The sequence below is a fragment of the Alnus glutinosa genome, chromosome 12, assembly GCF_958979055.1.
Source record: "Alnus glutinosa chromosome 12, dhAlnGlut1.1, whole genome shotgun sequence".
Classification (NCBI taxonomy): domain Eukaryota; kingdom Viridiplantae; phylum Streptophyta; class Magnoliopsida; order Fagales; family Betulaceae; genus Alnus; species Alnus glutinosa.
The window spans coordinates 470,849-484,582 of record NC_084897.1 but is presented as its reverse complement, the minus strand read 5'-3'; the positions used below and the strand labels follow the sequence as shown (position 1 = coordinate 484,582).

At 35.5% G+C, this 13,734-nt stretch overlaps 1 protein-coding gene across 2 annotated transcripts; it reads left to right on the top strand.

Moving 5' to 3' along the window:
- The first annotated feature begins 3,830 nt into the window (after nucleotides 1-3,830).
- On the top strand, nucleotides 3,831-10,736 carry LOC133852759 (ABC transporter B family member 11-like). 2 transcript variants are annotated; one of them, XM_062289506.1, is made up of 13 exons: nucleotides 3,831-3,984; nucleotides 4,943-5,282; nucleotides 5,548-5,602; nucleotides 5,715-5,890; nucleotides 5,990-6,211; nucleotides 6,325-6,563; nucleotides 6,772-7,297; nucleotides 7,398-7,671; nucleotides 7,836-8,719; nucleotides 8,977-9,243; nucleotides 9,392-9,655; nucleotides 9,766-10,059; nucleotides 10,173-10,736. In XM_062289506.1, the coding sequence occupies exons 2-13, from the start codon at nucleotides 4,953-4,955 to the stop codon at nucleotides 10,527-10,529; spliced, it is 3,888 nt and encodes a 1,295-aa protein (XP_062145490.1). In that variant the 5' UTR covers nucleotides 3,831-3,984; nucleotides 4,943-4,952; the 3' UTR covers nucleotides 10,530-10,736. The 2 variants fall into 2 exon arrangements, with proteins under 2 accessions (XP_062145490.1, XP_062145491.1); XM_062289507.1 differs by lacking the exon at nucleotides 3,831-3,984 and adding an exon at nucleotides 4,461-4,573.
- The last annotated feature ends 2,998 nt before the right edge of the window (nucleotides 10,737-13,734 follow it).

The following is a 13,734-nucleotide window of genomic DNA, read 5'->3' as shown; positions in this document are numbered from 1 at the left end:
CCTCAATTAGATGACCATACTTAATTAAGTTTCGATCTTCGATCTTTTTCCAAAGCTTATACCACGTGATCGAATAGCAGCACCTTCCCAGCACGACCGTCGAAATTGTATTCCTTGACCTTTATAAAATTTCGTTTATCCCATCCCTTAGAATTTTCAGAGAGTGGTTGTGAATGGGCATCATTTTATTGTAAGGAATAATAACGACAGCAAATTCTGGGAAGTGGATGTCAATGGGGCATTCAAATGCATGATCACATCACATGGCCCCAGTGAAGAAATTTAAGCAGGCCAGTGGCACGTTTGTCTGATTGTCTCGCCTTAATTTCTTCGGTTTGCATGATGGCGTGGTTGACAATCAAACTTGCCATTCACATTACATGTCCATCTATTTCCGAGTGCGCAAGTATTTGATGATGATGATGATTGATGACATGGGTTGTGTCATTGACATGGCAATCGATCCAATCACAAGCACAAAAGGTAACTGCCTATCTTATGCTCCACGATTAGAGGTCGTAATCATACTTGATTACTTATTATGTTGATAAAAGATGCAGCTTACCTTTTTTGAACTTCACGGTGCTCAAAAGTTTTAAGCCAACCACGTCATCGAGCATCGTTAGTGAGTTAACACCCTCCGTCTCCGTATGGCGCGCAGTTTTTGTTGACCAACCTCTCTAATTAGTGAGCTCTTTAATTTTTTTTTTTTTTTTTTTTTTTTAAATTTATTTAATTTTAATTTTATCTACCACTTTTAAAAGACTTTAAACTCTCTAGAACGGATGGATGAAGGCAATAGTTAAGAGCCATGTCCTTTCTGTTCAATCATTAATTTTATTTAATTTCTTTTAGTGTGAGTCCAAAAGTATAAGTACAACAATGACATTGTAGTCGTGCAATAATTATATAGAAAAATGTATTAGAAGCAGGAAATAGGAAGCAAGAGGATTAGGTGAACCAAATTAATACTTAAATTATAATAGTCGTACAATAATTGTATATAAAAATGTTTTAGAATCAGGAAATAGGAAGCAAGAGGAATATTATGTGCACCAATGACTTAAGTAATCGTACAATAAATATATATATATATATAAAAAGTATTAGAAGTAGAAAATGGAAAGTAAGGTCGTGTTGTCAAGAGCTAAATATATAGAAAAATGTATTAGACCCAGAAAATGGGAAGCAAGGTCGTATTGTCAAGAGCTAATAATTTATTTATAGAAAAAAATGTAAAATTAGGTCTTATGATAGACATAATTTACAAATTGCTTTCACGTGGTATCATAGTAAATTCAAAAGTCCCTTAAATATACTAAAAAAAAAAAATTTAATTTAGCTTCTGTAGTCAAATTCTATTAAAACATTTAACAGATTCCGTTAGGTGCTGCACGAACACCGATAATTAAATGACTTGGGTCACTTTTAATAAAAAATATAAATATATAAAATTAACAAAATTCATTTTTATTTTTTTAAATAAAAGAAAAAAAATTAAATGGGTGACCTGGGAGCCACCCCATCCCATGGGGGTGGCCCCTAGATTAAGCTCCGCCCTAGATCAAAATGGTGGTGGTTAGTAGGCCACTCCTAGATTAAGCTATGGGTGGTTGCGTGCCACCCTCGGCCACCTCTGGAGTATCGCAGGGAAAAATGATTCTTTTTATTTCAAATGAAATTGAGAGGAGTTACTCAGTGTTAAAAGAATGGCAAAACTGTCTAAATATTAAATTTAAGACAATTTTTCTCCTCATATTTGCCTAATTTGCTCCTCTCTATTTCAAATAAAATGGAGATGATCGTTTCCGACGCGGGGCCACCCTTATGGGTTGGGGGTGGATGCCCAACCAGTAGACACGCCTTTCATTTTTTATTTTATTTTTTAAAAAATATTGAAATTTTTAATATTTTTTTTTATTAAGAGTTACACATATCGTTTAATTATTGGTGCTGGCGTGTCATCAAACTAATTTTTTTTTTTTTGGCATATTCTAAAAACTTTTGAATTCATTTTGATATCATACTACATAAAGTGATTTTATAAATTAGGCCAATTATATAGATTGTTTATGTATTTTTTTACTTTAATTTATTTATATGCTTACGTCTAATAAGAAGAAAAAAAACAGAAAAACGAATCCAGCGATGGACCACCATAGGATCGACGGTCATACTATTTGACACGGGGTCCGGCGTCCTGATTGGTAGTTGGTAGAATGTCATGCTTGAGCGGTTCCCATGCTAACATTAACGTAAAGAATCATTAAAGCAACGGAAAAAAGAAATAAAAAAAATAAAAATAAACGTAAAGAATAAAAAAAAATTGATAAATATATCGCGAGTGGTTCAACTGTTGGGACTCAAATCCCCACTCTCTCAAGCTTCTAGAAGATTGCCGTTCTAGCTCTAAGTTGCCCAATCAAAGAGCGAGTACAATACAATCGCAAATGGCCACTAGTGGATGGATACCAACCTTCTGGATAACGGATGGGGTTGCTTTCTTTTTGTCTTTCTGTCATAACGCCATCACTCCATTAGAAGAAAGAAAGTGATTGACATTATATAAAAAATGTGAAATAAGATTTTAAGTTTTTTGAGCGAAAAGTAACCAAAAATAAAAAATAAAAAAATAAAAAAATTGTTTGATAATAATTTTGATTAGTTGTTAATTTTTTTTTTTTTTTTTTTTTTTTTGGAGAACCGGAGAAGTAAAAGCAAAGCCAAAAACGTTGGCTAAACGATGCAATACGTTTGCCAAAAAAATTCTTTATAATTATATGAAAAAATATATTATAAAAAATATAAAAAACTAAAAAATTATAAAAAAAGAGAGCTAACCCCTTGGTTTTATTTATTTTTAATCATTTTCAGTTACGCATAACCACCCCCATTTTTTCTTTTTCTTTTTTTTTTTTGAAGTTTTTGTTTTTGTTTTTTTTTTTTAATGGAATTTATAAATATATTTTTGTCTTATTAAAAAAATTTTAAGGTCATTTTATCTTTTTACCATTGGCGGAGCTATTCAGGGCGGGAGGGGGCTTGGTCCCCCGACCCCCAAGCCCCAAGTTTTTTCTTTAAAAATAAATTTTATCTTTAATTTTTATTTTTATTTTTTAATTTTTAGCCTCTTCAAATTCTCAATGTTTGATTCTGTCACTGCTTTTTTTATCAACCTTGGGGGAATACTTTTTAACGGTTTAGGTTTATTTATTTATTTATTTATTTATGAAAATAGAAAGTGAAATTAAACTTAAACCGTTAGAAAATTACCAAAAAATGTAAAATAATTTTTTATTTTTATTTTTATTACATCATTTAAGCCAAACTCAGAGGAAAATAGGTGTCATCCATTTGCACTGATGTTATCATGTTGTACGGTGGGTTTATCTTTTGTTTGAACTTTATTTCATTTGACGGGATGGGCATCTAAATTCTAACCAAAACATTAAAAAATGCAATTAAATAGTTCTTAAACATATAAAAAAACCATTATACAGTTAGAAAAGAAAAGAAAAGAAAATTATACGTGAAAAAGGAAGCCGGCCGGTCCGAGAGTAGCGTGTCAAAGTTGTGTTCTGTACTTTGTTTTAATAGAATCTTTTTATATACATTATGATCGCGTACTTAGGCCCCGTTTGTAATTTCCAAGAAGATATGTACTCGAAACTTGGAGGCAAAGAGAAGAAAGAAACGTATTTAACAGTCAAAAAGAATAAAAAAAATTAAAAATTAAAAATTGGTTGACAATTAAAGTAAAAAACCGGCATCTTTGACTATGAACAGCTTTGACTGTCATCTACCTTCCATTAATGGCAGGAGGCAACAGGTCACCCGAAGGCGAGTCGAATGCTTATGCTTGGACTCCAAGCAAAGACAAGTGCATATAAATGTCCTTAAGAACAGCTCAAGAGATAGAGAGCATCCTTAAAAGTGCAATTTTAAGTTCATCACCCCTGGATCTCTGACACTGGTCCGTTTCAGGTACAATTTTGATCCTTCTCTTTTGTCCTTCATTTTGGCAGATGGGGTTATCTTATCATTTTTTTTTATTTATTTTTTTATTATTTTTATGAATGAATGAATTTTATTAACAGTCAAACAAAGAATCCTACACACTCTGGCATACTTGCTAGAACCCCTACAAAATCGGGCAAACAAGCCAAAAAAAAAAACACAAAAAATCCTCTAAATAGCATGCAACAGAGTAGCAGCTATCCTATACAAATTTGGTACCTCTGGCTAAACAGATATACAACTAAACAAGACAACGGCCGTTCCTCTTGACAGGAAACTTTCTGTTTTTCAGAGTCTTTTCTTTTTGGCAGGAACCATTGGGTTGCGGAGATCCTACCAAAACAGAACAGAGATTTATTCCTTCATTTCTTATGCTTCATGGCCACCCTTTTTGTTTTTTCTTTTTGAATTTTCAACGTTTTACTTTTATAAGACAAGAATAAACCACCTCTCTCTTTCTCTCTTGTTGTCATCTTTGTTTTTTCTTTGAACTCGGTGGGAGATTTTGGTAGGAATCAATTTGATTATTTACTTGGTCTGATCAAGATTTTTAAAGGTACTGAATTTGTAACTTCTGGGGAGTACAAACAAGGGCCTTGATTGGCATTTTAGCTTCCAGTTGATTTACTTTCTGTCTGTGTCTGGGAATGATCATATCTATTGTCTCAATCTACAATTGCCGGCTCTCTCTATCGGTGGAGTACTTTACTATTAGATTAGGATATTAAAAATGTAAATTTATAGAATATTACCAAGGGTCTTGGATTTGATCAGTTAGTTACGTAGAAAATATTGCAAAACATTTCCTTAGTTTGCTGATTTCAGACATTATCTGTGTCCTGCGGGAGCTATATATATATATATATATATATATAAATTCTGTTTATCCTGAATAAAGTAGCTGGAAATTGGATTTGTATCTCAGATTTGATAATATGGCGGTAGAGAATGGCTTGGATGGCCAAACAAATACAGATCAAGCCACCACATCAAAAGGCAATGCAGAAGCAGAGAAAACATCCGGCATTATTGATGATCAAGAAGACTCAAAGAAGAGCAAAGGAGATGAGAAAACTAACACTGTTCAATTTCACAAACTGTTCTCGTTCGCAGATTCCACTGATATTTTGCTGATGATCCTCGGCACAATTGGTGCCATCGGGAATGGGGCATGCATGCCTCTTATGACTGTGTTATTTGGGGATTTGATCAATTCTTTTGGACAGAACCAGAACAACAACGAGGTGGTTAAAGTAGTTTCCAAGGTAAGAATTCCCAGCAAAAGCTTCATTTTTGAAGGTTGAATCTTTTCACTGAAATATGTCATATTTGAAGTTTTGATTTTATGATTGCAAATACCTTTTGGAGTTTAGAATTGGATATATTCCAGCTAGTTGTATCATAAACTACTGGAGCTTGAATTGCAAATTAAGCCATGCCAAGAGACATATTACCAACCCTGTTCTTTCTTTCCTGACAACTTACAATTGGGATATGAAAGATATTACAAATTGGGTTCCTTGAAAATAGGTTGCTCTGAAATTTGTCTACTTGGGGCTGGGAGCGGCTGTGGCAGCCTTCCTCCGTAAGTACATATCATTTTCTCCAATCATTTTAAAGTTTTTATTGCTTACAGATATTCTTTGTTCATCAGTATCAGTTATTGAGTTGAGAAATGTGTGTTTGTTGTTTGTCAGAGGTGGCTTGTTGGATGGTCACAGGGGAGAGACAGGCTGCACGAATAAGGGGTTTGTATCTGAAGACTATATTGAGACAAGATGTTGCATTTTTTGATAAGGAAACAAACACCGGAGAGGTTGTTGGGAGAATGTCCGGTGACACTGTCCTCATACAAGATGCAATGGGTGAGAAGGTACTACAATGCCTCTACAATTACATCAAATGCCATGATCCTGAACTTCATACATCTTTGTGCCCATGATCCTGGGGTTTAACAACTCTGTTTGTACAGGTTGGAAAATTTGTGCAGCTGATGTCATCGTTCCTAGGAGGCTTTATAATAGCATTTGTAAAAGGGTGGCTTCTAACCCTTGTCATGTTATCCTCTATTCCTCTTCTTGTGGTATCTGGTGGAGTTATGTCCTTGATCATATCCAAGATGGCATCCACTGGACAAAGTGCCTATGGGAAAGCAGCAAATGTAGTTGAACAGACAATAGGCTCAATTAGAACGGTATGTTATGTTGTCATAACTAAACACATGCCTGGGATATTTGGTGTATATGTTTCAATATAGCGTGTCAGTTTATTCCAGTTATGATATCTTAAACTTTGGTCCCTTTCTAGGTTGCATCATTCACCGGTGAGAAGAAAGCTATTACTAGTTACAACAAATTTCTTGTGAAAGCTTACAAATCGGGTGTTCATGAAGGCTTGGCTTCAGGATTTGGTCTTGGCACGGTTATGTTAGTGTTGTTCTGTAGTTATGCTTTGGCTATATGGTTTGGTGCAAAGATGATACTGGAAAAAGGATATAATGGGGGTCAAGTGCTGACCGTGATTTTTGCTGTGTTAACTGGTTCCATGTGAGTTGCATTTCTTGTTTTGTTTTTCTTCCAGTAGCATGTTCATATGCTATTATAGTTACAATCCTAATTGTACCATTTAGAGGGAAAGTTCCTTCTGGTTTGGTTTCATCACAAGCTAGCTAAACATGTCAATGCATGTATTGGAAATTTGTAAATCATAGTTTCTTAATTATTTATCTCTTTTTATTGCTTTTTGATATTTCAGGTCTCTAGGCCAGGCATCACCCTGCATGAGTGCATTTGCCGCTGGTCGAGCTGCAGCATTTAAAATGTTTGAAACTATAGAGAGGAAGCCAGAAATAGATGCTTATGACACAAAGGGAAGGATATTGGATGACATTCATGGAGATATAGAGTTAAGGGATGTTTATTTCAGCTATCCGAGCAGACCCGATGAGCAAATATTCGATGGATTCTCTCTTTCTATCGCGAGTGGCACAACTGCAGCTTTGGTTGGGCAAAGTGGAAGTGGGAAGTCAACAGTGATTAGTCTGATAGAGAGATTCTATGATCCTCTGGCTGGTGAAGTTCTTATAGATGGCATTAACCTCAAAGAGTATCAGCTTAAATGGATTAGGGAGAAAATTGGTCTTGTCAGCCAGGAACCTGTGTTATTTGCATCCAGCATTAAGGATAACATTGCTTATGGAAAGGATGGCGCAACTATTGAAGAGATAAGAGCAGCAACTGAACTTGCAAATGCTGCCAAATTCATCGATAAGTTGCCACAGGTACAAATTTTCTGTCTACGTTATACTTTAAGACCTTTGGTTCATATTCATTTTCAGAAAAATTGTCAATTTACTTTGGGATTTTTAAATTCACTTCCAGGGATTAGATACCATGGTTGGTGAGCATGGAACGCAGTTGTCTGGTGGACAGAAGCAAAGGATTGCCATTGCAAGAGCAATTCTGAAAGACCCACGAATCTTACTTTTGGATGAAGCTACAAGTGCACTTGATTCAGAATCTGAGAGGATAGTGCAAGAGGCATTGGACAGGATTATGATCAACCGGACAACTGTTGTTGTTGCCCATCGTTTGAGCACAATAAGGAATGCTAATATGATTGCAGTCATTCACAGAGGAAAGATGGTTGAAAAAGGTATCTAACAAATACAGGCATGCATGCATCCTATTTCATAATTAGTTTTTGAATCTTAAACAAGTCTTGGATACAAGTAACAATGGGGTCCCAGATTTCACACCTTGCTGTCAAAGAGATTTGACTTATGTTTCTGAATTATAATGTCTCTCTCAATTGACCAGGCTCACACTCAGAACTACTCAGGGATCCTGAAGGAGCATACTCTCAGCTTATACGTTTGCAGGAAGTAAATAAAGAGTCAGAACAAGCTTTAGACGATCAAAACAAATCAGAAATTACATTGGAATCTGGTAGACATTCAAGTCAAAGAATGTCAATCCCAAGATCCATAAGTCGGGGTTCATCTGGAGCCGGAAATAGTAGCCGCCGCTCATTCTCTGTATCATTTGGCTTACCAACAGGAGTTAATGGACCGGACATTGCATGGGCAGAACAAGAAAATCCTCCACTATCCACAGAAAAAACACCAAAGGTGTCACTCCGCCGCCTTGCCTATCTCAACAAGCCTGAGTTTCCAATGCTTATAATTGGAGCCATAGCTGCAATCATCAATGGTTTAATATTTCCAATTTTTGGTTTACTAATTTCCAGTGTTATCAAAACATTTTTCGAACCACCTGCCGAACTAAAAAAGGATTCAAAATTTTGGGCAATAATGTTTATGGTCCTTGGTCTAATATCATTACTAGTGATTCCGGCACGGTCATACTTCTTTGCTGTGGCTGGGTGTAAATTAATCCAACGTATTAGAGTAATGTGCTTTGAGAAGGTGGTTCACATGGAGGTAGGTTGGTTCGATGAGCCTGAGCACTCAAGTGGTACAATTGGTGCAAGGTTGTCAGCAGATGCAGCATCAGTTCGTGCGTTAGTTGGGGATGCACTTGGCATCATGGTGGAAAATGCTTCTTCAGCAGTTGCTGGGTTGGTCATTGCTTTTGTTGCAAGCTGGCAATTGGCTCTAATTATCCTTGTGTTGATTCCTCTGATTGGCCTTAATGGATTTGTTCAAGTGAAGTTCATGAAAGGATTCAGCGCAGATGCAAAGGTATGCTCTAACACTACTGCCTCCGCTATTCATGATTCCAGCATGCTAAACATTAAGCATTTTCATCTCAAAAAGAATGAAGAAAAAAGTTCAAATTTTGTCCAAGATTTAGGGGAAAAGTATTTGAAAACACCAAGATATTGTTGATTTTACCAATCCAGACACAGCTACTTAGGAAAGTGCTTCTTCATTTTACCTGAAGTTGATGATGTTGTAGAAATCTTCTTTACGAGTTGATTTATTATGAATGGTTGCAGATGAAGTACGAGGAAGCAAGCCAGGTTGCTAATGACGCAGTTGGAAGTATAAGAACAGTTTCTTCTTTCTGTGCTGAAGAGAAGGTGATGCAATTATACAAAAGGAAATGTGAAGGCCCTATGAAGTCGGGGATAAGGCAAGGCTTGGTCAGTGGAACTGGATTTGGGCTATCTTTCTTCTTGCTGTTTGCTATGTATGCAACCAGTTTCTATGCAGGAGCTCGACTTGTTAAGGCTGGCAAAGCAACGTTCTCAGACGTTTTCCGGGTAAATATTCTTCCCATATGCATCAAAAATTGTCAATGATATTTCGATTACTTACTATAACAAGATGTTTGAAACCTTAAGATTGGTGAATTCACTCTCACAAATGATCTTTTAGTAACTTTGAGAAGTGTACGTGTATGGTTTGCAGGTTTTCTTTGCCTTAACCATGGCAGCCATGGGAATTTCTCAATCAAGCTCCTTTGCTCCTGATTCTGGCAAAGCCAAGACTGCTGCCGCTTCCATATTTTCCATAGTGGACCGAAAGTCAAAGATAGACTCAAGTGAGGAGTCCGGCATGAAATTAGATGATGTAAAGGGTGAAATTGAGCTTCGTCATGTAACCTTTAAATACCCATCTAGGCCAGATGTTCAAATCTTTCGAGACCTCAGCTTGGCTATTCATTCTGGCAAGGTAAAGTTTAATGATAGGATTGTGTTTTTTTTAACTTCATAAGTATCAGTATTTAATTTTAAACTAGCTGATCAAGTTCAAATCATATTGGTCTTAATATCTTTCTTTAGACTGTTGCCCTGGTCGGAGAAAGTGGCAGCGGAAAATCCACTGTGGTCTCGTTGTTGCAAAGATTTTATGATCCTGATTCTGGTCATATTACCCTCGATGGAACTGAAATACAAAAATTCCAACTCAAGTGGCTGAGGCAACAGATGGGACTTGTGAGCCAAGAACCAATTTTGTTCAATGAAACCATCCGCGCCAACATTGCGTATGGAAAGGAAGGATCTGCAACTGAGGCAGAAATTATAGCTGCATCAGAGCTGGCCAATGCCCACAAGTTTATTAGTAGCTTACAACAGGTTAATTTTCAAAATCCTTCTTATTTTCATTGCTAAAAGTTTACCATTGAGTCTCTCTTTATTTGCAAATGTGTGTGCTTTAATCCTATGTCTTGCAAAAATGCAAAATGCAGGGTTACGATACCACGGTCGGAGAGCGAGGAGTGCAGTTGTCTGGCGGGCAGAAGCAACGCGTCGCCATAGCACGAGCTATAGTTAAAAGTCCAAAAATATTACTATTAGATGAGGCTACCAGTGCACTAGATGCTGAGTCTGAGAAAGTGGTTCAAGATGCATTAGACCGAGTCATGATTAACCGGACTACAGTTGTTGTGGCTCATCGGTTATCCACAATCAAGAATGCAGATGTGATTGCAGTGGTTAAAAATGGAGTAATTGTGGAGAAAGGAAAGCATGAAACTTTGATTAATATCAGGGATGGATTTTATGCCTCCCTAGTGGCACTTCACTCCAGTGCTTCAACTACATGATCAGCTTCTTTTTGTATTTCATAATTGTTCCTATTTTAGATTTTTTTTTTTAATTATTATTAATGGTTTCAAAATTATGTATTTAATTGTTTTGGATTGCTGATCAAATCTTGTCAGCATCCAGTGACAATTTTTGTGGAGTTTAGAGGGAAAATGATGTTCATATGATAATCATATTACTAAGAAATGAAGGGCTTCATTAGAATCTTTTGTGATCAAATTAAACACAAATTCAATGCATGATTGTGGTATGTGCTTGCGTAACGAATATTATGATGGACTGTAGGGAGGGTAAGAGAATCCTTCCTTTGGTTTCCTATTTTGAAAATACTAATTTATTAAGGCTTTGTCTGTTTCTATATGTAAAATGTTTTCTATTGAAAAATGTTATCATTTTTTTTAGAAAAATAATTTTAACTGAAAACATTTATCAGCGTTTGGCTTGTACGAAAAATCAAAGACAGCAACGATGACGGCTTCCGGCAACCTCTAGTGGCTGAAAATGAAATGAGAGAGAGAGGAGCGCAAGGAGGAGGTCGGGTACTAGGGTCGAGAAGGAGAACCTTAAACTAAAAAAATAGTTTAAATAAATAAAAAAGGGAAATCAGTGTACGCAGCTTAAATGGGGTTTTTCTGGTTAATCGAAAATGTCTTTAGTTTGAACAAGATTTTCGATCATATCAAACACCGAAAAATAGTGAAAATCTTTTCTAGAAAAGGTATTTAGGTCGAAACAAACATAGCTTAAAAATGGGTCTTGTTCTAGAAGACAAAAATTTAAGAAAAATACCATATCACCCTCACATTATGTGCTCCTTATTCAAAATGTTTCCACCCTTGCTGAGCTCAAGCTGAGTACTCAAACTCGAGCTTGACCAATATGATTGAGTTCAAGTTTGAACTAGCACAGGGTTGACTCCTTAGCGAGCCAAGCTCGAGCACAGAAATGCTGCTTGTCACGAGTTTGACCTAGAGCTAAAAAAAAACTTAAACGAGCCGAACTCGAACAAGCTCTGCTCGCTCAAACTCAGCTCGTGTACACCCCCCTACCAACTTGTTAATAACTCGAGAACCGAGCTCTTTTCCCAACATTAATATTGCTCCCGAAAAAAATTCCGCTCGTTAGCAAACGTGCCGGCACAACAAACTCCTCGAGCGGCAAAGGCCTCTCTGTAAGATGAGCCCTTCAATAAAGTAATATGAAATCCTGATCCAGATCGTTAATTTTTATTACAACAGACGTGCTGTTGTTAAGCCGGATCTGTGTAGGTATTAAGCTAATGAAAAGTAATATTACTTAGCTGTAATTATTTTATATGGATGAATGAAATAATACAATGACATGGCAATGAAGGATTAACCAATCTCCACCGAGTCATATTGGCTAAGGTTAGCCCTTACTAGATGGTTAAGAGTGGTCATGTCAGTTTGAAGGAGGGATCACAGAAATTTTAACTTTTAAGTAAACGATAGCTTTAAGAAATCCGATAAAGATTTTCTATTGACAAAGCTGATCGCGATGGATTAGGAAATTTTAGATTCTCAAATTTTGTGAATTTAAAGTCGTTTTTTACATCGAACAACATAAAAAATGCTACATATTAAAGTTATGACATGTTAGAGCATTCCTAATAGTCTCATCAAATTTTACTCACCAAAGTAGCTAAAAATCACTTTTCTTTATTCTGGTTAGCCATTTTTTTTAAAATTCTTCCAGCAACCTCACCATGTTAACTATTTATTATCACTATTTCATTAAAATAATATTTTTTCATATTTCTTTATTTTTTCTCTATTTAATCTTTTTGCAAAGAATCCTTCATGTCCATGAAATAAGGACATTATCGTGTGAGAGAGATGGGAGATGAGAGAAGAAAATGAGAGAAAAAAGGAAAAAAAGTGTGCTGATCATGTGTGAAAGAAATGTGAAACAAAATTGGTGAGTGAGTTGATGAGTAATTTCACTCATCAAAACTTTTTGGTTAAAATGGTGAGGCTGCTGGGAGTGGTATTTTAGTATTTTCATCAAATTGGCTCACCAAAATAAATAAAAAGCTATTTTGATGAGGCTATTAGGAATGCTCTTATCAAGGCAACTAAACAAAAAAAAAAAAAAATTCCGAAAGGCATTTTTTGTTTTTTTTCTTCTTCACTTTTGAAAAGATACTTTTGAAAAGATGCTTCTTTTTTACTAAACCAAAAGGCAGTTTCTTGCTCTTAGATTATCAAATTATGTGAATTTAAGCCCTTTTTTACATCGAACATGAAAAATGATACGTATTAAAGTTATGACATGTTATCGAGGCAACTAAAAAAAAAAAATTCCAATTTTTTTTTTTTTCACTTTCGAAAAAATGCTTCTTTTTTACTAAACCAAAATGTAGTTTCTTGCTCAAAGCTTTATACAACATAAAATGTAAGAACCCGATAAAAATATACTTAATTATTATTATTAACATGTCATATTTTTAATATGTAGTATTTTTCATGTCGTTCGATATACGAAACGACCTAAATTCACATAATTTAAGAAGAGAATCCTCACCCGATGGCGATGGTTTGATAGAGCCAGAGGAGTAGTTGATTTTAATAGCTAGGGAAAGAGCTTAATAGTCAATAATTTAATAATGGTTGCCCAATTATATAGCTGAGCATGAAACCCACTCAGCGACAATTGACAAAAATCCAATGTTCATCATACTAAATTAACAATATCTGTTTAACCCTTCAGAGTAGTAAAGACTAATTCTCTTAATTAAAATCAAGAAAAATCCAATCTTGTCACGGTTACTTACCGTGTCGATGACCTTATACGACTAAACGACATAAATTGTCACGTCAATTTATAAATAAAATTCTTATAATGCAATTAGTAGCACCCTCACTCTAAGCATATTTGTTTTTTAATTACCTCTTTCGTAAGTATCATTGTTGTAGGTTAATTAAATAATAGAAAGATATTCGCTTACCTAACCCTGAAGGGAATTATAGTCATACGTGAGTACTACTAGCAACATTTAAATTCAATGTTTTGTTGATTTGGTCATCTTAATTAAATATTGCACTCTATTTCCATTGACCATTAATGTATCTCTGTTGTCCTTGTTCGATCTCTTCATCAACAGCCTTCTTAATCCGAGTAAAATCAATTCGATCTAGCTAGTGTGAAATGAAAAGGGATATGTCTTGCAAAATCTTGATTCCA